Source organism: Penicillium antarcticum, assembly GCF_028974205.1.
Source record: "Penicillium antarcticum strain IBT 31339 chromosome Unknown utg000004l_segment0_segment0, whole genome shotgun sequence".
Classification (NCBI taxonomy): domain Eukaryota; kingdom Fungi; phylum Ascomycota; class Eurotiomycetes; order Eurotiales; family Aspergillaceae; genus Penicillium; species Penicillium antarcticum.
The window spans coordinates 715,442-739,179 of NW_026695302.1; the positions used below are offsets into that span (position 1 = coordinate 715,442).

At 50.1% G+C, this 23,738-nt stretch overlaps 9 protein-coding genes across 9 annotated transcripts; 4 read left to right on the top strand and 5 right to left on the bottom strand.

Moving 5' to 3' along the window:
• Positions 1 to 259: 259 nt before the first annotated feature.
• Positions 260 to 1,333, bottom strand: N7508_004238 (Yip1 family protein; the record flags this gene model as incomplete). Its single annotated transcript, XM_058462304.1, has 4 exons — positions 260 to 347; positions 408 to 1,116; positions 1,185 to 1,236; positions 1,289 to 1,333. 4 exons carry the CDS (start codon positions 1,331 to 1,333, stop codon positions 260 to 262), a joined length of 894 nt encoding a protein of 297 aa, XP_058320929.1.
• A 277-nt stretch (positions 1,334 to 1,610) lies between these two features.
• On the bottom strand, positions 1,611 to 3,015 carry N7508_004239 (TBC domain-containing protein; the record flags this gene model as incomplete). Its single annotated transcript, XM_058462305.1, has 3 exons — positions 1,611 to 2,503; positions 2,587 to 2,718; positions 2,769 to 3,015. 3 exons carry the CDS (start codon positions 3,013 to 3,015, stop codon positions 1,611 to 1,613), a joined length of 1,272 nt encoding a protein of 423 aa, XP_058320930.1.
• A 1,168-nt stretch (positions 3,016 to 4,183) lies between these two features.
• Positions 4,184 to 8,136, top strand: thtA (the record flags this gene model as incomplete). The annotated part of the gene is made up of 5 exons (XM_058462306.1): positions 4,184 to 4,677; positions 4,728 to 4,842; positions 4,895 to 6,449; positions 6,506 to 6,678; positions 6,730 to 8,136. 5 exons carry the CDS (start codon positions 4,184 to 4,186, stop codon positions 8,134 to 8,136), a joined length of 3,744 nt encoding a protein of 1,247 aa, XP_058320931.1.
• A 474-nt stretch (positions 8,137 to 8,610) lies between these two features.
• On the top strand, positions 8,611 to 11,866 carry N7508_004241 (putative mitochondrial translation initiation factor IF-2; the record flags this gene model as incomplete). The annotated part of the gene is made up of 3 exons (XM_058462307.1): positions 8,611 to 9,042; positions 9,114 to 11,569; positions 11,623 to 11,866. The coding sequence occupies 3 exons, from the start codon at positions 8,611 to 8,613 to the stop codon at positions 11,864 to 11,866; spliced, it is 3,132 nt and encodes a 1,043-aa protein (XP_058320932.1).
• A 588-nt stretch (positions 11,867 to 12,454) lies between these two features.
• On the bottom strand, positions 12,455 to 13,320 carry N7508_004242 (rhodanese-like domain-containing protein; the record flags this gene model as incomplete). Its single annotated transcript, XM_058462308.1, has 3 exons — positions 12,455 to 12,832; positions 12,896 to 13,248; positions 13,287 to 13,320. The coding sequence occupies 3 exons, from the start codon at positions 13,318 to 13,320 to the stop codon at positions 12,455 to 12,457; spliced, it is 765 nt and encodes a 254-aa protein (XP_058320933.1).
• A 631-nt stretch (positions 13,321 to 13,951) lies between these two features.
• On the bottom strand, positions 13,952 to 15,764 carry erg5 (C-22 sterol desaturase erg5; the record flags this gene model as incomplete). Its single annotated transcript, XM_058462309.1, has 4 exons — positions 13,952 to 13,987; positions 14,045 to 15,293; positions 15,365 to 15,515; positions 15,587 to 15,764. The coding sequence occupies 4 exons, from the start codon at positions 15,762 to 15,764 to the stop codon at positions 13,952 to 13,954; spliced, it is 1,614 nt and encodes a 537-aa protein (XP_058320934.1).
• Positions 15,765 to 16,354: 590 nt separating this feature from the next.
• Positions 16,355 to 18,273, bottom strand: N7508_004244 (signal recognition particle subunit SRP68; the record flags this gene model as incomplete). The annotated part of the gene is made up of 3 exons (XM_058462310.1): positions 16,355 to 16,853; positions 16,908 to 18,029; positions 18,083 to 18,273. 3 exons carry the CDS (start codon positions 18,271 to 18,273, stop codon positions 16,355 to 16,357), a joined length of 1,812 nt encoding a protein of 603 aa, XP_058320935.1.
• A 524-nt stretch (positions 18,274 to 18,797) lies between these two features.
• On the top strand, positions 18,798 to 22,754 carry N7508_004245 (putative translation regulator (Cya5); the record flags this gene model as incomplete). The annotated part of the gene is made up of 1 exon (XM_058462311.1): positions 18,798 to 22,754. One exon carries the CDS (start codon positions 18,798 to 18,800, stop codon positions 22,752 to 22,754), a length of 3,957 nt encoding a protein of 1,318 aa, XP_058320936.1.
• Positions 22,755 to 23,367: 613 nt separating this feature from the next.
• Positions 23,368 to 23,634, top strand: N7508_004246 (uncharacterized protein; the record flags this gene model as incomplete). The annotated part of the gene is given in 2 exon segments (XM_058462312.1): positions 23,368 to 23,538; positions 23,551 to 23,634. Coding segments are annotated over 2 exon segments (255 nt in total), but the record flags the coding sequence as incomplete, so codon positions are not given.
• Positions 23,635 to 23,738: the final 104 nt, after the last annotated feature.

Here is a 23,738-nt window from a genome sequence, read left to right on the forward strand (position 1 = left end):
TAGATATGATGAAACAATCAATGCAGCCTCAGTCATACTGTTCTTAGTTGGCTCCTCTCGACGACCAAAAGTGCACTCCATGAAATGAAATGTGTAAAATTTCAAAAAATATCGAATTGTCACTCATTGCAATCGATAAATACACGGGTACAATACATTGCATGCTCTCAACGTGAAACATGCCTAGAATTCTAGAGTAACCCTGCTGCCTGAGCAAGACCGTAGATGGAATGACCAGTATTCCAGACCCGTTCCCCCACTATGCCATGAACATCATTCCCCGCTTAGTGTCAGTTTTGTCATCAGCAGCTGGCTCCTTGTGCTTCTTAGAGACAGGGCTTCCATGTCTAGTAGATCGGTCAATAGCTGTCCAGTAAAGTAGTAAAGGGGAACCAGAATGAACTCACGCAAAGAAAAGCACCTTGATAGCAATAGCCAAACCAGCATGCAAAACAACAACCAAGATCAAAAGAATCTTGCTAGCTTTCGCATCGGTAGCATTAAGCACAGGGTAAAGATTCCTCAACAAGAAGAAAACAGTCCAAGCAAAACCAACCCCAACAAGCGCCCAGTTAAGCGCAGTCAGCGGACTCCAGCTAACAAGCGCAACACCAATCCAAACAAGGTTAGAATACCCATAAAGAGCCCAGCATTCAACAAGATCAGCAGTGGAACTCCCAAACCAGCGCAACGCACCCCAAAGCGCAATGGGCAAGATACCAGTGTACCCATAGATCAACCCAGCAGCACCAGACAAAAGCGTAAAGTCATACTCGAAATGCTTGTCATCATTATTCGACAGCCATTGCGAGATCGTACCCGTCAAGAACAAAATCACCACCACGGTGGTTGCGATCCAGATCGGTCCGTACAAGTCTGCGTTGCCCTCAAGTACGTCGAGGAAATTGGTGCGCGGGTACAGGGCTGCCACGCAGCGTCGGAAGACTTCGTTCGTGTCAACGTCGAAGAATTGCTCATAGTAGTGCATCGACCACCAGCTGTGCTTGGTTGGCGTGCCGCCAGGGGACCGGTCCCGGCCGCGCGATGAGCTGCCGCCGCCCAGGAACGGGGTGTTGTCGCTTTGAGCTTTGGCAGTTCTTTGGTCGCTTTCAAAGTCTGAATGAGGGGTGGGTCAGGTTAGAAAGGTGTTTCATTTGGAGCCTCTGAGATTGTGCTGGACTCACTGGAGGGGTGGAATTCAAGGTCCTCTTGCAGGTCGGTGTGGCCGAGGTCGCCCTGTTGGAGAGTTAGATTGTATATTTGTTATATTGGCTTGGTTTGTGCTTACCTCGGCGTCAACGTCGACTACGACGTCGTATCCTCTGTTCGCCATTGTGGTTGGGTTTGAGGGGAGCTGTTGGAAGGGAGGTGTTGAGTGTACACATCAGCTTCCGCAGATAAAGCCACGGGCTCAGCCACAAGTGCGGGTACTTAGCCGTTTCTTTACAACATCAGTTACCTCTACTGAATGTCAAGTTGATTAATTGACGTTATTGATAGGATATATGGGATGTATTAATTAACGGAATTAAATTGTATTGTTGCTTGTTGGGTGGCTTGTTTTTCTATAATCATACACGCGGTAAACTCCAAGTCTATATGACACGGGTTCATGGAAGAGAAGAGATCCACCTCTGAAGTAACTTTTGAACTCGGCCAGCATAAGACAAGATGGCATTGTCCAACCCCTTCTTTCGAAGATAAATAGACGCCGCTCCAACGAGGATAGTCAATGCCACAGAGCCGACAGAGCGACGATGGCTCCACATAAAGTCGAGAGCTTGTTTCTTGCGCTCCTCGTAGCGAAGCTGTCGAGTTTGTTGATCAAACAGATATACTGCATCATCTACTGCATAGGCTTGATATGGGTCTCGGGAAGTCTTGAGCACACTGCACCAAGGAATACGTTTCCAAGCACCAAGCGGCAGGGATTCTGGTGGGTGGTCTTTGAAGAGCTTTGTCGCGTTCAGGATATGACCATCCAAATCAAGGGGATTTGGAAGCTTTGAAAGTGTGAAGTGCAGCATTTCAGGCTCATTTTCGGGGATTTCGAGCAGCTCTTTCTTCCTCGATAGGATCATTGCCGCAAAAAGATAGATTGCAACGACAGGCTCATGGGCCAGAAGAAAGTCGAAAAGTCGAGCGATATTGCTGTATTCTTGGATATCATGGGCGTAGAGGGTAAGGGTTGCTGCGAGGGCAAAGAAGGGTTGGATGTTGCCAAGGTGTCGCCGTAATTCGGGGTCTGTTGTTTCGATGATGGCAGGGATCAAGTGAAGATGTTTCACTGCGGGCGAGAGTGATGGGAGCATGTAGTCTCTTATGCGAAAGAGAGATATTTGTGCCACAGCTGACACGGCCATTTTCTCGCCCAATACCAGAAGAAGGACTTGGACTATGTCATGATATCCTTGGAAATAGCATAGCATGGGGTGGTTCCTAAGGACCTGCGTGATAAGTTTGGAAAGTTGTTTTTTCTTGCTTAAGAGTTCTTCTTCCGGTGCTATGGATCGAGTCAGCTGTAATGTTCGTAACTTTCATCATCCTCGTAACGTTCGTAACATTTTCATATAGATCGATACGAACATTTTGGGTAATAAACGAATGAACGGTTCACGTCAAGTTCAACCTGATCTTCATCGACGTGCCTCGGGAGCTCATCGCTTGGAACAGGTTCGCCATACCGTGACTTCTCATCGCATCGCAAAAGAATAGGCCCTGTTTTGTCGGTCAAAATCTTGCGTGGGTTCTTTATTCGGTCGACTCACACGCTATCTGCCGCAATCCGTCTTCCATCAGCCCGCCTTCTGAGGTTGCCAATGACACCAATGCTTCTAGATCGCGCGAACTGCAAGCTTGCCTAATAGCTTCCGCCTTCTCTGTTTTGGCACTCGTGATTCTTTGCGATTTGAAGGACGACGTCAACACATCAGTCTCACTTGATCCCTCAGAGTTCACACCTTTCAAGGATGCGGTATAACTCGCATCTTTGAGCTCCATCTCAGATTGCTCCATCCTTGTTGGCTTTAAGGGGGCTGCAATCCCGGGTCTTGAGATCTTGCTTCACCGGGAAAAATGACAGCCAGCATGCATACGAAGCAAGCGACCGACCCGGTGCTTTTTTTGCGCTCCCAGATGAAAAGCCTGCGTTGATGAGGTTCCGTTTTCGTGATGATGCTCAAGTTATCGACAAATTGTCGATATAGATCGAGCTTGAAATCTTCACCTTGCGAAGCAATCATGCAGCAACTTGTGGAGATTGCTTCAACCTAAGAAAATACAAGAGAAGCTTTCGCTTTGATCTTCGAGGCGCATACATCCAGATGTGGAGTGAAGATGCAGAAGGCGGCGGTGCAGTCCCGTCCCGCCAGAGGCCTGAGGCACCACTCGGCAACGTGACATGATTTCAACAACATCACCTGCGCTGCGCTGAGGGTTTGCATATAATCGCTTGGGAGCTTAGGAGCTTGATCGCACCTCATAAACACTGCTGTGCTTCTTGCTGCAGCTTCTGGCTCCCGGATTCTTTGATTTCTCTGCGGTGAACGCCCAGGCACTACGGAGCTTGTGGGCTGCCGCGTTGGCAGTGAATCTGGCTAAGAAAGCCTTATATCTGTCTGGATGTCAATTAAAAAGGTGACAAGCAACTCTAGCAGATTCCTCAAGCTTTTTCAATATTTTGGAAGGGCCCCAACCAAGCTGTACGTTGAGCATGATTGCTTAGGACTTACATGTGTTAACAAAGAGATCAACAGGGCTTGTGTGGAATACTTTTGTTTGTGGACAACAGAGATATTGAGGGTTGAAATTAGGTCCTTCGATTATATGTGCATATTTGCCAATATCGAATGGGAAAATTCAAGAATATCAGTCGATATACCAGTATATCAATTGGGAGGCAATATCAAGTCGCACTTTCCTCAAGGCGAGAGCTTGGGTCCAATATTCCTCCAAGGCAGGTGCGCGCATTAATATTTCCCGTATAGACGCGTCTGCCTCGCGTCTATATCCTCGTCTTCCACCTCTTGCTTTTTCATCTTCCCACTTTACCTTCACTTTCTGATTCTCTGATTATCTGATACCCTGATTATCGTTCCTTGATACTCCTGTCTTCCTCTCCATTCCCAGCGTTCTCGTTTTTGACCGCAATCGCTTTGCCCGTTCGTTTACTTTTTGAGTCGTCATGTCCGACATGACCGGCGCTGAGGTAGACGGCGCAGAGCCAGTCAAAATGACAGGACTTCTTACCCAGCCCATCATCCCCAGTCCTATCATCAATTGGATACTTCCTGCACGTGTTCGAAACAAAGATCATAACGACGTTGTCTTCGTGGGTGAGCGGCGTATTCAAGTCAAGGAAGCCCTCGATGGTGCCAATCTCGCAGATGTCTTCGAGAAGAATGACTTGAATGGCTCGCCTCTTGGAGCCAAAGTCATTAATGTCGGCACTCAACTACCCTGGGTAAACCAGGGAATCCATGCAAGCCGGTCGGTTGGCAGCATGGAAGCCGAGACCCTTGCCCCTCAAATTCTTTTTCTCGCTCTGGACTCCAACGAGTTGCTCTTCGTGTACTGCGACCCAGAGAAAGAAGACCCATTCATCATTCACTACCGGCCTCTCCCTCGCGATGTCAACACTGCCGAAAAATATGGCCGACATATCGCGGTGGATCCAAAGTTCGTGTTTTCCTCTGACTTCAGCCATATCTGAGAACTAACAACCCTAGGTCACGAGCAGTCGCTGTCAGTGCATCACGCAATTTCTTTGGAGTGATGTGGTTACACTCGACAAACGAAATCCAATACGAGATGCTTCGGGGTGGGCTACAACCTATTCAATCGGTATGCTGCATCTGTCTTTCAAACTGACTAGACTCTAATTACCTGCAAACAGGAATCCTTTTTCAAGATCAATGGCGACATCCTGTTCATGGAATTCCTTTTCCCGAAGTCAATGGACGACAAAAAGATCATCCTCCTTCTGATTGTCCACAAAGAGTCCACCACACAGGCTCTTTTCTATGAATGGGATGAGCTCCGCATGGATGAGCGCCTTTTCCCCAACATCACAACCATTTCTCTATCTCCGCAAGACTCGCTTCCAACCATGATCGTCCCCTTGGCGAAAGAATCCTCATTCTTGCTGATAACCACAACTTCCATGGCAATGTACACACCTCATAGCTTGAATCGTCCCATGAGGTACCCAGTCATCATTCCAGATACCGATGCTTCTGAAATTGGGCTATGGACCCGCTGGGCGAGACCCTCCCGAAATTGGCTTTACAGCCAACGATACGATGGTATCTTCCTGTGTCGGGAGGACGGTTGGATCTACTACCTCGAGTTTGGAAATGAGGGCGAACTCGAGACTCAAACTTCTCTAGGTCAGCTCCACTGCGATGTTGACACGGCCTTCGATGTATTGGATATGGGCCACGAAGGTGGTGATTTCATTCTCGCCGCTGGAAGCCACGGCGATGGTGGCCTTTTTGTCCAAGAGGCACGAGACCATCCCAGATGTGTCCAGCGTTTTCTCAACTGGGCGCCCGTCACCGATGCCGTGGTTGTGCCCTCATTCTCCCAACACCCCCTCAAAACTGATCAAGATCAAGATCGGCTTTTTGTCTGTTCCTCTTCTTCCTCGGGCAATGGTGCAATTACTGAATTGCGGTATGGAGTCGAGGCTCAGATTGGCGTTGATGTCCCATTGGATCGATTTTCGAACATTCGTGACATGTGGGCAATGACAAAGGAGATGACGGGCGAGATTTACCTCATGATTGCCGATCCAATGACCTCGGTTCTTCTTCGGACTACCTTCGAGGTGGAAGACGGAATTTCTGCCGTCGAGGATGGCACTGACTTGGACACGGGGGAGACCTTGACCTTGGCAACGGGCTCCACGCGGAGTGGAATCATCGTTCAGGTCACAGCAAAGGCCACACACTTTTTTAACTCCGATGATCCTCGCTCGAGTCGGAGTATTCCGCATGATCCTTCTCTTGTAGCTACGACAGCTACAGTCGATAAGACAGACTCTCTGGTTATCATGACTGTCACCAGCCCAAAGGGATTCTATCTTTATCTCGCCAAAATTGTTGAGGGTAAGGAGATTTCGTTAGAGCATCCTATGAATGCAACCTCTCTTGAAAAAGCGCCCATCTCAACCTTGTACCAAAGTTGGGGCACAACTGGGCTAATATTCCTGGGCACTGGCGATGGTAATGTGTTGGTCTACCATGTCAACAATGACACTTTGTCCATCAGCGAAGTCGCGATTGTCAGTATCTCGGTCAATGTTGAAGATGACATTTCAAAAGCAATTGATAGCCTTGCTGTTATTCGCATGGGTAATGGTCATGAGTCCAGTGCATTACTTCTCTGCGGTCTCCGCAGTGGCATACTTGTGCCATTTGACATAGAGGTGAACAGCTATGGCCTTCAAAGTGAGTCATTCTCTATCCACAGTCATCTTTGTTTTCTAATAATTCTTGTCCCCTAGAGATGGATCAACAAACACCAAGGCATGTTGGAAAGACCTCAATCACGCTCAAGGCTTTAAATTCTTTTGCCTTATTCACATGCGGCGATGGTCTCTGGCGTATCTCATACACATCCGACGGCAATCCCTCTGATTATTTCCTTTCTCGTGTCTGGATCACCGATCAAAGCTGTGTATGGTTAACCCATCATTCCGTCCTTGATCGTCGCTAACACTCATTTTAGCCCGCATATTTCCCCGTCACCCTCTCCAGCTTTAGTTTTGTTGAGAAAATTGATCCGGATACTGGCTTCACAAGTGTGGTCTTGTTTTGCTACGCCGATTACAGTCTTTTAGTCTGTTCTCTGGGCCATGAGATCAAAACCGTTCCACGACGCATTGATGTCCCAGGAATTCCCAACAAGCTGACCTATTCGAGACACCTTCGCAGTCTTGTTGTTTCCTACACCATTTCTGAGATTTGTTTCCAATTGGGCCCTCTGGGTCGTGCAACAAAGTCATACATTGAGTTTGTGGACCCGGATTCCCAGAACCCTGTCGAGCATGGTGATGGGGAGGCGATATCAGAAGGCAAGATGCCATGGAGACCAAGCGCGTCATCTGGAGAGAAGATAACCTGCATTTTCGACTGGACAGCTGAAAAACATGGCAATGAGTATCATCTGATTGCAATTGGGACTTCACTGCCCATCCTTGATGATCTCAATGACCGCCAAGGCCGGGTGTTGCTCTTCCATGCCTCCTCTGATCCCATTAATGGAAACCAGATCAACTGCTTCGACAAATACACGCAAATGTTGGACAAGCCGGTCTATGCAATGGCGGCATACCGTGACAGCCTGATTGTTGCCTCTGGAAAAAGCCTTTTCCCGGTAGTTGCGAGTAACTCTGAGGTGAAATGGCGTCGCGATATTTCGGCTGTTCTTCCATCCCCAGCCATCGCAATGACAGTGCACGGGAACTTGATCTACGTAACAACGTCTCGCAATTCTACCTTGATCTACGAAATTGTCAATGGAGACATTCTGGAGATTGGGTCTGATGGTATCGCCCGGGATGGTTTGTCGCACGCATTGATCAAGGCATGTGGAAACAAGTTGGATATGATTGTCGTTGGCACTCGAGGCGGCTCAGTCCGAGTTTTCGATAATCTTGAACTTGATAATTTGAAGTCTAGTCCCTCAGCTGAGCTCCCCGTCTCAATGCTGAGACTCGTTCAGGGCAGCAAGTCCCCATCGCTGCTTTCTACCACTACTACCGTTTATGGCTTCGCCCTCAATGGGTCAGTCTACCGAATTCTGATTCTTGCTGAGCATGAGAGGCGCCTTCTTCAGATTCTCCTTAACTTGTGCCTCAGGGACAAAGCTATCTGTCCAGCTTGGTCAATCAGAAGACGCCGCATCGCTCCAGCTGAAGAGTTTGCAGTCCGCAGACACATTGATGGAACTATTCTTGCTCGTCTTGCAGAGCGTGATGTTCAACATCTCAAACAGATGCTTGCCCAACACACTGTCAAGCGTGCCCTGGCCGACGAATTTGATGAGGCGGCTCAAGGCGTTGTGGGAAAATCTGAGGACCAAACCCTCGCTGTGTTCGAGTGGCTGCGTGCTCTTCTGCACATCAAGTTTTGATTTTCCAATGTGACTTAGCCCAATTGTCAAGATGCGAAAGGACATACATGCATGTATGTCGGAGTTTGTCAAGCGGAATCTTTGTGTGTACCGATTACAAGTGTCACAATTTTCTTTATGTTATTACCTGATTCTGGGATGTAGATTTCCTGGGTAAATCAGTAAATTAGACAGAAAATTGCCTACAACAGCTGTTAGTCAAGCTTGTGGAGGAAGTGAAGTCAGACTGGTTTGTCCCCACCGTCAATGATTCTTCCCGAAATTCTTTTCTCTCCCACACCCCTCCCTTGGCCCACCTTAGAGCTCTCTGCCTTTCTTTCCGGGGATTGTCTATTTGAATCATTTGGGTTGTGGCCTTTGATTTTTTTTTATTTTCCACGCAAATAAACGGTTAGCTCCGTTTGTGCGCCCACTACATTCCCTCCGGTCGCCGCTCGAATCGGATACACATACGAAAGAACATCAAATTACAACATGGCGCCTAAGAAGAAAGGATCCAAGAGACAGGAGGAGGACTGGGAGGCCGACCTCGGCGAGTCCGCCCCCGCCGCTGATGCTCCGGCCGAGGAGCCCCAGGAAGGCGCCGGCGAGGAGGAGGCTGCTCCAGTCGGTGGCCTGATGGCTGCTCTCCGGAAGAACAAGGCCAAGAAGGCCAAGAAGGGCAAGCAGAACGACTTCGTCGAGGGCGAGGATGCCCCCGCTGCCGGTGACGACCTGGCCAGCAAGCAGCCCGAGGAGGGCAACTTCGATGACGACGATGTCTTCGCTGGAAAGAAAACCAAGCCCATCAAGGCTGTTCCTCAGCCCACATCTGAAGAGCCCGAGAGCGGCGAGTTCCGTGTGAAGAGTAAGAAGGAGAAGGAACGTGAGAAGAAGGAGAAGGAGAAGCAGCGTAAGAAGGAGCAGGTATGATATGAATTTGCCATGCCGGTAGCTGTGATCAATTTGCTAACTTGATGCTTTCTCTATTTACTTAGGCCGCCACAAAGAAGAAGGTTGTTCCTCCACCCAAGGCCGAGACTGCCAAGCCTGTCGCTGAGGTCAAACAAGACGAGCCCGCCCCTGCACCGGCTGCCGAGACTGGTGGCAAAAAGAAGAAGCTTCCTCCTCACCTAGCAGCTCTCCAGAAGCAACAAGAGCTTCTCCGACAGCAGCGTGAGGAAGAGGAGCGGATTGCTGCCGAGGAGAAGGCTGCTGCTGCCAAGCAGAAGCTTCTTGATGACGAGGAAGAACAGAAGCGTGAAGAGGCCCGCCAAAGGAAGAAGGAAAAGGAGAGAGAGAAGAAGGAGCAGCTTCGTAAAGAAGGCAAGCTTCTTACCAAGGCTCAGCGCGAGGCCAAGGAGCGCAACGATATGCGCATGAAGCAGATGCTGGCATCTGGTGTCAAGGTCGCTGGTCTTGAGGATGCTGGTGAGAAGAAGCGCCCCGTCTATGAGAACAAGAAGAAGAAGGCTGGCAAGAAGCAGGAGGAGGATCTTGAGGCCGCCGCTGCCCGTGCTCAGGCTCAACGTGAGGCTGAGGATGCCCGCCGCAAGGAGGCTGAGGAGAAGGCCAAGGCCGAGGCTGCTGCTGCTGCTGCTGCTGCCGCCGCTGCCGGTCCCGAGGATGACGACGCCGTTGACGACTGGGAGGCTGCTGCCGACGAGGAAGTCAAGGACAGCTGGGATGCTCCCTCCGACGAGGAGAAGCCCGCTGAGAAGGCTGCTGAGCCCGAGAAGAAGGATGATGACGAAGAATCCGAGTCTGATTCTGACGATTCATCTGATGAGGACTCATCCGAAGATGAGGAGCAGTCCGCTAACCAGCGGGCTGTTGCTGCACGCAAGGCTGAGGCCGCAGAGCGCAGAAAGAAGCAGCACGAGGAGGCTCTGGCAGCTCGTTCCAAGGATGATCTCCGTTCTCCTATTTGCTGTATTCTTGGTCACGTCGATACTGGTAAGACCAAGCTTCTTGACAAGATTCGTCAGACCAACGTGCAAGAGGGTGAAGCCGGTGGTATTACCCAGCAGATTGGTGCCACTTACTTCCCTGTCGATGCTCTGAAGACCAAGACTGCTGTTGTGAACAAGGACGGCAAGTTCGAGTTCAAGATCCCCGGTCTGTTGATCATCGATACCCCTGGTCACGAGTCTTTCTCCAACTTGCGTTCAAGAGGTTCTTCGCTCTGTAACATTGCTATTCTGGTTGTTGATATCATGCACGGTCTCGAGCCCCAGACTCTTGAGTCTATGCGTTTGCTCCGTGACCGCAAGACTCCTTTCATCGTCGCCCTGAACAAGATTGATCGTCTGTACGGCTGGAAGAAGATTGACAACAACGGCTTCGAGGACAGTTTGAACATGCAGAACAAGGGTGTCCAGAACGAGTTCCGCACTCGTCTCGAGGCTACCAAGCTTGCTTTCGCTGAGCAAGGTTTCAACTCCGAGCTCTTCTTCGAGAACAAGTCCATGTCTCGTAACGTCTCCCTGGTTCCCACCTCCGCTCACACTGGTGAGGGTGTTCCCGACATGCTGAAGCTCCTGACCAGCTTGACCCAAGAGCGTATGACCAACGCTTTGATGTACCTGTCCGAGGTTGAGTGTACCGTTCTGGAAGTCAAGGTCATTGAGGGTCTCGGTACCACCATTGACGTTGTCTTGTCTAACGGTGTTCTCCGCGAGGGTGACCGAGTTGTAATGTGTGGTCTAAACGGACCTATAACAACGAATATTCGAGCACTTCTGACGCCGGCGCCGCTCAAGGAACTGCGTCTCAAGTCTCAATACGTTCACAACAAGGAGGTCAAGGCCGCCCTTGGTGTGAAGATTGCTGCCAACGACCTTGAGAACGCCATTGCCGGTTCTCGTATGCTTGTCGTCGGACCCGATGACGATGAGGAGGACCTCGAGGAGGAGGTCATGTCCGATCTCGAGAACCTGCTCAGCCGTGTCTCCACTGACCAGCGTGGTGTCACTGTCCAGGCCTCCACTCTTGGTTCCCTCGAGGCTCTTCTGGAGTTCCTCAAGGCCTCCAAGATTCCCGTTGCCAACATTTCCATTGGTCCCGTCTACAAGCGTGATGTCATGATGGCAGGAACCATGCTTGAGAAGGCCAAGGAGTACGCCGTCATGCTTTGCTTCGATGTCAAGGTCGACAAGGATGCTCAGGCTTACGCCAACGACATTGGTGTCAAGGTCTTCACCGCAGACATCATTTACCACCTGTTCGATGACTTCACTGCCCACATGGCTCAGCTCACCGAGCAGCGCAAGGAGGAGGCTAAGCTTCTTGCTATCTTCCCCTGTGTCATCAAACCCGTTGCCGTCTTCAACAAGACTGACCCCATTGTCATCGGTGTTGATGTTATTGAGGGAAGTCTGCGACTCCACACTCCGTTGGCTGCTATCCGCACCAACGCCGCTGGTGTCAAGGAAATTGTCGATATCGGCAGAGTGTAAGTTGCTTCCACAATTATTTGGCCATTGATTGATTTCTAACCCTGAACAGGACATCCATTGAGCGAGACCACAAGCCCGTCCCTGTCTGCAAGCGCGGTCAACCCTCCGTCGCCGTCAAGGTCGAAGCCCCCAACCAGCCCATGTACGGCCGTCACCTCGAAGAGAAGGATCAACTCATCTCCCACATCTCCCGTGCTAGTATCGACACCCTCAAGGAGTTCTACCGCGCCGAGGTGTCAATGGAAGAGTGGGCTCTCGTCAAGAAGCTCAAGCCCGTCTTCGACATTCCATGATTTCGTCCGTAGGGCAATTATCTGGGTGTTCAAGGTCTCTTCTTTTCAAAGATTAAGTTAAAGTAAACAAGGCCTTGGACCTCGGACCCATTCCAGCTTTGCGGGATCACTCTTTTTCCCTCGCGAATTTAATGATGACATCCTAGTGAGTGGCGAACTTGTTCTCCGTTGGCTCCCTCTTGTTCTCTGTTATGGCATTGACCAAGAGGAAGCGGATCTAAAACCTTTGAGCTATGACAATTGCTATCAAACGCGGAAAAGTTATTTTGTCTTGATTGCGATTTGAACATACAATGAATTACCACGACTTGATGGATGAACAGGGAGAGAGTCGCCTGTACATGATATAGGAAAATCAGGGCCTGGTTGATACCAGATCTTTTGTTTGTTAGTGAATTGAATTGATATTGCTAGACTAGTCTTCATTGGTGCCCCATAGTTTTCGACAAGTCATGGATAGATAGCTATAGACAAAAGCCCTCTTATTCCATTCTCGACGCAGTATGTAGAGCCCTCCCTAACAAAGACGAGGTCACCAATCCAATATATATCCACACCAATAACTTAAACACAAATCCTCAATCCAATCTAATCATCACCCTCCCACCGCTCAACCCGACCTCCATTCCCAGCCCAATCCAACCAAGACCCCAAATAAACACCCACAGCCTTGGGATCATACCCTGCCTGCACAGCCATCTGCGCCGCAGTCTTAGCCCGCACCCCAGCCTTACAATAGAAAACAATCGTCTCGCCCTCCCCAGCGACAGGCTTCTCAAATCCAAACCGGGTCTCGAATTCGTCCGGTGTAAGAAATAGCGCGTCCGCTTGCGAGGCTAGCGGGATGTTCACTGCCGATGGGATTATGCCTGTTCCGCTTAGTTCGGCTGGTTCGCGGACGTCGACTAGCTTGATTTTGGGGGTTGTTGTGGGACTTCCTGAGGTGGATGGGAGGGAGGCGTTTATCTATTGGGATTAGTTAGCTTGTGATAGGGATATGGATATGTTGGGGCCATTGGGGTTGCATGCCTCGTCGAATTCCCAGAATCGTGGACTGGCATCGTCGCTATACGACCGCTTTTGGATCTGGGCTTTCTTGCCATTCGAGAAAGCCTTCTTGGGGACTTTGCATGCGCTCACCGAGGAATTGAGCGAAACTCGTGTCGTGGCAGCCAGTGCTCTTGTCGGTGCGGAGATGTAAGACCGCTGGAAAGCGGCGGCTGGTGCCGCATTGCGAGCTGAGATTCTGATTGTCGCGGATGACAGCGTGCTGGCTGAGCGCCGGATATTTGATGATAATGCTGAGGCCATTGTTTCCGGCTGCGATCTTGAGGTTCTGGGGTCGTTGCTGGTGTCGCGAGTTCCGAGGTTCTTGCCGGTCACTTGGTGATGTCAGGATGTGCCGGGGTTTACCGCTTACTTCTTTTGTGTATCTTATCGGCTTCGGTGGGCATATTGGAGTAGATATTACTGCTTGGGAAGGGTTTATATTGTAGAATTATTATCTAGAGGACTGGGAAATGGGATATGGATGCTCATGAAGAATTCAAGGTGGGTTTCAAGAGATATATCTGTGGATGATGGTGGACGCGTGTAGATATATAGGGGTACATGTACTGAGTGACAAAAAGAGCACAAATGCAAATGTCAAACGGTCTATCACAAATTTTGAGATCTGAAACAGGAAGAAGTTCAAAAGGAGTTCATTAAAAAAGAGAAATCATTGAAGAAGATGAATTAATATTATTCTAAGTGCATGGCTCCAAGTAGTCCTCCGAGCAGAAAAGAAACATGAACCCCCAGCGACCACAACAGGTCAGATAATCATAAACACAATGGGGGCATCTTTGCACAATGGTATACAAGCTTCCCCAGAAACAATAAGGGAAAGACAAGACTCTAGAGCGTCCGTCATGCATGAAAAAAAAAAGATATCAAAGAAGAAAAAAAGAAGAATCAATGGGCCACCCAATCTCCAGGACAGGAAGGCAACGTAAAAAAAGGCAACCAAGCCCTTCTCTATCCGGAGAACGGGGCTGGGCTCCAGCTTCGCTTTTGTTTTGTGCAAGCCAAGAATGGAAAAGTTTAGGCGCGGGGACGGAATGTGAGCAGACAGTCATCCTAGGCAAGTTAGTAAATGGTTCACAAGATAAGAGTGCAAATGGGGGTAGAGCATACCTGAGGGAAGATAGTGGCAAACACCTTGATATCCTCCGACTCGGGGGTGGGGGTGTGCTCCCAGTCCATCTCCATACTGGCCTTTCCAATCATGGCCATCAGGGATAGCTGAGCATAGGTCTGACCCAGACAGTAGTGGGGACCTGTGCCGAAGACGAGCCAGTTCTTGGTCTGCTGCTCAGCAGTACCGGTGATCCAGCGGTCAGGGTCGAACGAGTCGGCGTTAGGGTAGGCCTCCTCGTCGTGGCAAGCGGGCCAAACGGAAGGAATGATCATGGAGCCCTTGGAGACAGTGACAGTCTCGCTGATGGGGAAGTCCTTCTTGACCAGGTAAGGAACCATGATGACGGGAGGACGGTAGCGCAGAGTCTCCTTGACGACAGCCCGGGTGTAGGGCATGTTGTCAAGCAGGTCCATGGTAGCGGGAATAGTACGATCACCGTTGCGGATCTTCAGGTTTTCCTCGCGGACCTTATCCAGGACCTCGGGGCGGTCAGCCATCAGCTGGAACAACCAGGTGGAGGCGGCACTGGTGGCGTCCTGAGAGGCGAATAGGAAGGTGAAGATAGTCTGAGCGATTTCGAAATCGGTGAAGTCACGGAGAACCTGGGCAGGCTTCTCGGAAGAGTCGACCTGGATACCCTTGGCAATCTTCTCACGGTACACAGCGGAATCCAGCTGGGCCTTGACCCAAGCATCCATGATACAAGAGATCTCGCCACCGGCAGCCATGCGAGCCTTGGACTTGGCAGCACACTTGGTGAACTCAACGAGAACCATATCGGCGGCCTTCTTTCCGTACCAAGTCTTCGTGTAGGGAAGAATGATAGGGAAATTAACCAGCTCAAGAGCGGCAGTGATCAGATAGTAGTCGTCGGCAATCTTCTGGACAGCCTCATCGGTCATGTAGTAACCAACAAAGGTACGGCAAGAAAGAGCACACATAAGCTCACGGAACTCGGACATCCAGGGAGTGGGCTGGAAGTTGGTGGCAGCGGACTTCTCGAGGAAGCGCTTGTTGTAGGAGTTGAAGACTTCCTCAGCGCGGGGGAGGTACATAGCCAGAGCCTGACGAGTGAAAAGGCCGTTGAGACCTTTACGGTAGTCAACGTGGGCCTTGCCGTCCAAGAAGACCCAGTTGGTCTTTCCAAGAAGCTTGTGCGCGGCGTCCACAACACAGGGCTTGACGTAGGCGGGCGAATTGAAAATCTTGCGGGACATATCACGGGTTGAGGCAATCACGACGAACCTATCGAAGCTGTTAGCAGGCTTATCCTTGAAATCCACAGCAAATGTTCCGCAGATGTACGGGCTCCTCACTTGTGGAAAACGGAGACACAGCTAAGGTCGCCACTGTCCCACTTGGCCTTGTATTCGGTGAATTTGGGGTTGACAGATTGCAGGAACGGGCCCATGAAGGGAATCTTGTACATAGGGCCAACAATGGCGCCCTTGAGGTAGTGGTACTTGACTGCAAATAGGGGTCCGCGGTCAGTTTCAAAATACGATTTTCAAGGCAATACATGTCGCAATTGCACATACATTGGTCGTAAAGGACGGCCGCGAGAAAGAGCGTCAGCAGGCCCTTCCAGATAGTGAAGCCATCCAAAAGGGTAGCGACGAGACCGGCCGGCGCGAAAAGTTGGGGCGAGACAGTCGCATCGGCCGATGGCGAGACGAAGCTCCCAGTCATGTTGACCATATTGACCATATTGACCATGTTCGGAGATTCAAGAGTTCCGAGCAAGAGAGTGAAGAGGAGGGAACCCGGAACAAAAGAAAAAGTTGGAGGGGAGAAAGGATTGGGGCCCTCAGGGGCCGGAACGCCAAATTAGACGGACGGCCGGGACGGTATCTATGCACGCATATTATACACGTTCGATTATTGATTTATGCGGCTTTAAATTGTATTTATTGCGCACTTTTTCATACTATTTCTCATAACGGAATATTTTGTATCTACTAGGAATATTTCATCCTCTTGAAAGATTGCAAAATTAATACCCGTTCCATACTTCTTTCTTCCACGGAAGTACGGCAAAATGGCATGATCCAATCAACTTATACACTGACCAGATCTATTACAACCCGATTCTACGCAATCAGCCAGCCCATCCCCTGCCGTATACTCGAATCATCATGTCACGATTACTCAGGCGTGATCCGGCTACTGAATTCCCGAGTTCCGGACCGAGCTCTGATTGGTCGAGAAGCAAGGAGGGTCTTGGGGCACGTGTGCTTGAGACTACAATGTACATCTAGTAACGCTTGGATCCTTGCATATCTTGGCTTCATTGTGTATGGCTGTCTCTATGAACGGCCAAATCCAAACCATCCACGACGACCCTGGTTCTCTTCTTCGGGGGCAGCTGCGGGTGCATTCTGAGCTGGGACCGCCTGTTGCTGACCCTCACGCGGGTAGTCAATGTAGTTCCATGCCACATCGAGGAATAGCGGCTTCACAGGAATAGGCTGCATCTGAGGTGGGTAGGGCACCAGGTTCTTGAGATCCACTCCAGAGGCGGAGAACTGTTGCAGACGTTCCACCACAGGACGCTGACTAGACTGTGATGCCTGTTCAGCAAGGAGTTGCTCTAGAGTAACCAGTCCCCGGTACTGAGCAACCATTTCCCGCAAAGTCGATTCAAGGGCACCAGATTGCGCCCGGGAGACGTCGAGTTTCGGGGGACCCTCAAGATCAGTGGACTGGGGGATAGCAAAACCGGCGAGGTTCAAGGCCTGAGACAAAAGTGCAAGAGCCTCCTTAGATTTGCCAAGAACCCCGTGAGATCTTGCCAGAGCAAGGCATCTAAACATTTGTTAGTAATGAGATCAAATCAACGAACGATGTATTCTGCCTTACCTGAGAGCACGGAAGTAGTGTCGCTTTGTCTCCAGGTCCTTCACAAAGGCTGAATCGGCCGCAACACCGGGAAGTTCGAGGATGAAGTCCAAACTTTGAAGTGTGGAGTCGTATAGAACAACACGTTCACGCAACTTGTTCAACTTCTTTCCATTTCTAGCAGTATGCTTGGTTTCCTTTCCAGCTATAGGTTCTTCGAATGACAAACCGTCCTGGTGGCCACACAAGACCCGGTTGCGTCCCACTCGCCATCCAACCAGAGTGTAATTAACTGCAGTTCGGGTGATCTGCAGGGCTTGCATTCTCTTGTCGCTGGGATCAACACCCTCATTAGCCAGGTCATCAATGGCAGTTTTTGTAGCGTCAACAGCATCTTGGCTTGCAATAATAACGTTATCATATGCAGCAGCCTTCTCCTTGTCAGTAGCAGACTTTCCTGCGTCTGCCAGCCAACTTGTCAGGCGAGCCTCTGCCGCTGAAGCAGCGGCTAGCGACTGGGAAATTGAAGCATCCTCAAGAGGAACGGTTCGTGACCTCCAGGTCACAGATTGGGGAAGATCCTGTATTTCTCCCTCTGCAGTGCGTCGGGTTCCAGCTGCTTCCTCGGCAAGGCAAGAAGGGGCAATCTTCTCCACCTCAGCGCGGATCTCCGAATCCGACGGGAAGAATTCAATGGACAGGGATGATGTAGGTTTGGAGCGAGGGAGTTTCATCTGATAAGCGGCGTATCGCATGCTCGGGTCAACAGTTCCTGAGAGCAGATCCCGGAAAGCGTCCTTCTTGACCCTCTGGCCCAGAGCCGTGTAAATCACTCTGGCAATAGAAAAGTCACGGAGACACTGCTCCCACTTGCGCTTTTCCAGCCAAAGAGACCCAGAGATCATGGCAAGATAGGCGCGAGTCTCTAGGATGTCGATATCACTCGCTCCGGAAACCGATTGTTCGTGGAGCAGCGTGACCAGATGCTGCGCATATCCAGTTGCCTTGTTCAACCGAGAGATAATGTGACGTCTAGCGGCGCCTGAGATACCCTTGGCCGAGGGATCTGCGGAGTGTGTCGACTTCATATGCATGGCTTGCGCCCAAGCCCGTTCGGAACCGAGAAGCAAAAGGTGTACATATCTGCCAGACAAATGGTGTTAGATGAATATCAGGAATGATGCGGGGAACCATACGAGACATTGCTTCCAACATTCTCAGCAGTCACAGCTGGCTTGGCAGTATACTTGCGACCCTTCGCGGTGGTCTGTCCAAGCTTCTTGCGGAGTTTGTGCAATTTTCTGGTAGTATGCGCCCGGTAGGCATTGTAATCTCCTACGAGGAGAACCTCCTCCCTCTCCTTGAAGATGAAATCAGTCACCTCCATAATGTGTGAGATTGTTGTAGTGGGAGGGGGACACGGTTGTGGTGGGAGTGAAGGCGGTGGTGCTTTTCGGGCAAATGAATGGTCCGATCAACCTCCGGCAGTTTCCAACCTCCGAATCTTTTGCGTGTTTTCTCTAAGCTCCAAGACTTTGCTGCTCACGTTGCGATTTTATATCGGACGGGCATTTATTTGGCGTCGAATCTGGCAATTGCAGCTTTTCCAGAATTAATTGGGCGTACCGCCGGCAAATTGACGAAATCATTTTCCTCTCCCTGGTATGGCACCACCAAACAATCCGTCAATGCAGCTCCGAAAAAAGCTCTCTAACACAATCAAGACAGGCCATCCGAACTCGATACAATGCAGACCAAGAATCAACTACATCGTCACTTGGTTTGATACTACAGCGATCGGGGGTAATGCTCGAACGGGCAACGAGCTGCCTCGAGAGCGCGGGACGGCGTTTCCTTCGAGACCCCAACAGCGTGATACGAAGCAGAAGGTCACTGCCTAGTCGATCATGGATGCACAATCCTACGAAAGCGGATGTCCCTCATTGGTTTCTCGCTCTGTTGCAGGTGACAGGTCAACGTCCGTCCCCCGTTCCCAACACGGACCATGGCAAAGGGACCACCGATGGAGGAGGAATGTTTCTCGACTTCCTTTGCCCCCAACAAGCGCAACGTTCTGTGGGCTCTGGACTATCTCGCCCCCAAAAGAAGCCCGCAATGCGCAGAAGGCGGTCCAACACAGGCTTCGTGCGATCTTATACATCAGCCTCAGGCACCGAGCAAGCCATTTCAACGGAGCAAACTGCCTCGGACGAAATTGAGAAGTGGGCAGAACAGTTACTAGAACCACAAAATTCAGAAGAGCCACGAAAGCCACTTATTACCCCAAGTGAACAAAGGCGGATGCTCAAAGAACTCGATTTGACCTTCCAACAACCTTCAAAGCAATACAACAAGGTCTGGAAGTTATACCTTGCAGCTGGCAGCCCGCCACGGTACAGTTCTGCAGTACTCTCTTATCTGAGCGACTCTACCAACTCCCAGCACCAGGACTGGGCATGGACGGTTTTTCAAACCATTCCTCACTCCAAACGCAGCAGTGAAAATTACCAACACATCCTTTCCTCGCAATACCTTCCAGAACCACCTTGGGATCCTCCTCATGTGGTGTCAATTTGCAACCAAGCTCTTTTCACGCCATTAGCTGGGGTCTGTATTAAGTGGAGCCTGCTATATGCCACAAAAAACGCAAACTGGTCTCAATTTTCGGAGATCTGGACTTTGACATCCAAAATCCCAGGTTTGCCCAAAAATCACTTGAGAGCCTTGGATGCGTTTAGAAATAGAGATATTCCCGCATCTTTCCTGGTCAGGGGTCTACTCAGCTTGGTAGAGTACCTGGAGCTTGGAAAAGAGGATCATCGACTCCTCACACTGGCTCGCCTATTGTTTGACCAAGTCCTCAGCGATGACTCACTATTATGGCTCATACCGACATCCGACTTGCTTCAATTAATTGAAAAATACCGACCACTAGGGGTTCTTCAGGAATCTGCCTACATGAAGATCATCACGCGTCTTCACAGCTCAGATGCACGACCTGAGTTTGTTCAGTCTATCTTATTTTATCGCCAGTTTCGTTCGGAAATACCAGACGGACGCCCTCCTAAAAAGCTTTTGGTTCGCCTTTTTGACGGTGCTGTGGCTTTTGAGATGACAGACAATGTCACATACCTTTTGGACGAATTTGCTCAATTCCAGACAAAACCGTCCATCTCAGCCTACAGGGAAGCCCTCAAAGCTTTCTCCAAGGCCAGAGATGTGTCGAAGGTACACCAAACATTCGACAGGCTTGTAGTAGACCACGGAAACCCAAAAAGTCGCAAATTGTTGACCCCGCTGCTTTCTATTCACGCACATCTAGGGGATGCGCGCGAGACACAACGGCATTTCGACCGCATCTCCGCAGAATTTGGGCTGCGTCCAAATACTATTTGCTGGAACCTTTTGATCCAGGCCTATGTGACTGCGGAAAATCCATCAGGTGCGGCCTCCACTTTGGCTCGAATGATGAAGCAACATGAGACCCCAAATTCTCACACGTACGGTACAATTATGGCACTTTTTGCCAAGCGCGGCGATGCGTCAAACGTCCGCCAATTGTTCTACCAAGCGAAGTTGAGCAATGTGGAAATTACAATGCCAATGGTGGATATTCTTTTGCGCGCATACCTCAGGAGTGACGAATACTTCAAAGCGGAATCGCTTGTCAGAGAATTCTGGGAGTCAGTGAGAGGAGGTTCTCCCATGCACTTGTGGAACACCCTTTTGTGGTATCATGCCTTCAAGGTCCAGAAACGTTACTTTTCGCGGCTCCTTGGCTATACTGGCGAGCTTGGGTTGGATCCAGACGCCGGAACGTACGCGGCCATCATGTATGCCCATGCCATTACTCGACAAGCGGGTGAAGCACACCTTGTGCTCAGCAAAATGGCCGAAGCTGGCATAGAACCTACCGAGCAACATTACTCACTATTGATGCTTGCGTATATGAGAAAGGGAGACCGTGACATGGTGCACGTCATCCTTCACGAGATGCAAGCCCGTCTTGGCAAAGTCGGAAAGAGTGCTAGCCTTTTAAACCTCAGAACGCAGCTTGAGAGAGACTTGGAGAACGCGAAACGGTCCCGTACCCCTGTCGAAGACATGTCTTACCCGCACGCGGAAGCGGCATTGATGAAATCAATCAACCAGTACAAGGACGACTCCCCGCCATCCAAGACACTGTCATTCGATGCAAGTGGATCTGCCAAGCCACATGCTCCGGCCTTGCATTACCAACATTTGATCAAAGCATATGGCAATACAGCTGCCATCGACAAAACACACCAGTTGCTTGATCAGTACCTCAAGAGCAAGCCGTCTACGAGCTCGCGAGATCAAAATATGGCAGAGTTACCAGTTGACTTGATCAAATCTTTGATGTTTGCTCATTTGAAAGCCCATGAATTCATGAAAGTCGAGGAGTACTGGAATCTTCTGTGGCCCCGCATGATCAAATCTGCTACCCGCCTTGATCTTGATCGAGTTCTCCCTAATAAAACCGGCAGAGCTGCGAAAGAAGCTGCAGAAAGAACCGCGGAAGAAGCCGCGGAAACTGCTGCGCAGGAAGCTGACGATTTGGAACTCGCTGTGATAGAGGCCTTCGAAGAAGTTCAAGCTTTGAGACAAGACGAGAAAGATGCTGCAGCTTTGACCAAGCCCACCGATACGATAGAAGACGCGAAAAGATTCTACAAAGCTTTCACGTTGCCTTTGAAAAAAGCCCGGGAAAATGCTGCAAATACAAAAGAACTTTTCAAGAGAGCTGTGGAAAAAGCCGCTTTCGCAAAACAAGCTGCGGACTCGACAAGAACGACGAGGACAAAGTCTCAAGGAATCCTGCGCAGTCAGCAGTTCATTATGAGTTTCCCCCTCGACATTTACATGAAATCTCTGGCTGCAGACAATCAGTACCTGAGACTTCATCAAATTGTGAGTGAGGTCCAGGCAGCCGGTTTTGCGTTGACTGCCAAAAATTGGTCTAGCTACATTGAGCTACTCACATTATCTGAAGAGCGCTCTGATCAGATCAAGGCATTCCAGCTTTTTGAAGAGAAGTTCCAGCCCAATTTCCCTGGTTGGTACTATATGATGCGTGGATTTGGTCGGCGGCCGGATGCTTCAGCAGAGTCAATTCTCCATCTTGAGGGGCGTGCAGGCGCACACACTCCCCGTCGCGTGATGGGTAAAAAGGCACGCGATCATTGGTGGCGAATTCAACCTGACTACATGCATCCTTCCTACCGCGTCATGGTGTACCTGGCTAGAAGGTTGCAATTACTCCGCCGAAACAGCATCCACGATGGCGGTGGAACCTTTTCAGAACTCTTCCGCACCACGCCAGAGACACTTCGTATTGTTGCCGAGATGCCTCGTATGGATGATCCGTGGCAGATGCGATTGCTCCGTGGCCGTCAGAGCGTGCTATTCAGACTTCCAAAACCAATTTCGTCGGCGGCTCAAAGGCGGACGGTCAGACTGAAGCTACCCACCAGAGCAACGCCCGACAAACACTCCGCCGGCCCTCCACCCGTGCAAGCACGACCGAAAGCGCCAACCCAGGCCCTCTCTCCCAAGGCACAGGCCGCAGTGGAAGAAACCCCCACCGGTTCGGAGGCGATGCCACCCGAGCACAAGCCATCCGAAAAGCGCCCTCTCAGGCGTAAGCGCAAGACGAACTGGAAGCTCTATAACGTCAGGGCCGGGTGGTATGCCACTTGCCAGCCGATAAATGGCAGGCCCGTAAACAAGTTCACTAAGCAAGGTACCATGCGCAAAGCGAACTCGCTACGGGGCGTCCCATCGAGCCCCGAAATGCGAGCTGGATATAAGGATCCTCTCCTCCGGAAGGGTTCAGCAATAAATTAGGATCGGGGGAGACTGTACATTACTTGTGGTTTTAGCATGTTGCGTATACCTTTGCATATATTTATCTGTACGATAGTTGAATTGTAGAATTGCATCTTCATTCTTATACTAGATGTCATGCGTTGATAGTAATGTCGGAAGCTAGAAAGTTCCACTTGCCAGGCTCACACTATATATACAGATATGTAGAGGCGAAGAACACTATATTTGACAGCATGATCATCAATCAAGGGAAATGGCCCGGGTTCGAGCCCCGTATACAGTGCTGGTCACATGTGCAGCAGCCCAGTGGATGCTAAGTGACATGCGACACCATGCCTGACTAGGAATTTCAGATGACAACACGCCTGTGTGCCCAGGTGAAAAACCACGGCGTGGTAACAAAGGTACACACAATTGCGTCCGTCTCATCGCCACCATGCATAATCAAAACCCCAGTGGTGAAGCTAATCTATCAAAATAAGGTGACTCGAGCAAGCCAGACTTTACACGTGACTACGGTGCTGCAGAGTGGATCAAACTGAGGCTTTTCCAAAAAAAAAAAAAAAAAAAAAGGCAAAAATATTAGGTGAAAATTTAAATGCTTTGGAGATTTTGTTTTGACTAAATAGATTACCATACCATCAACCAGAAGGAAGAAGGACCTTTCAGACCTCCTCGACACCCACCAGGACCGACCGACCGAAGTCAGACATCGAGACCAGGTCAAGATCATCACCACTCCCTGGACCAAAACGCAGACACTGTGAACAGCACGCGTAACAGTCGAGGCGGGAGTAAAAAGGTTTCACTTTAGGGCATCGAGGACATAGCAGTCATCAGCAAGGGTGGAGATTCTGTGGCTCTTATAAAGAGCTTAGAAAGAGGACGTCTACTCTAAAGTGATTCTTTGAACTGTAAAAGGAAGAAATGTCAGTGTAAAGATCCTCAAAGGTGAAGCCGAAGCCAGTTTGGGGGGAGGGAGACGCACGTAGAGTCGCTTGA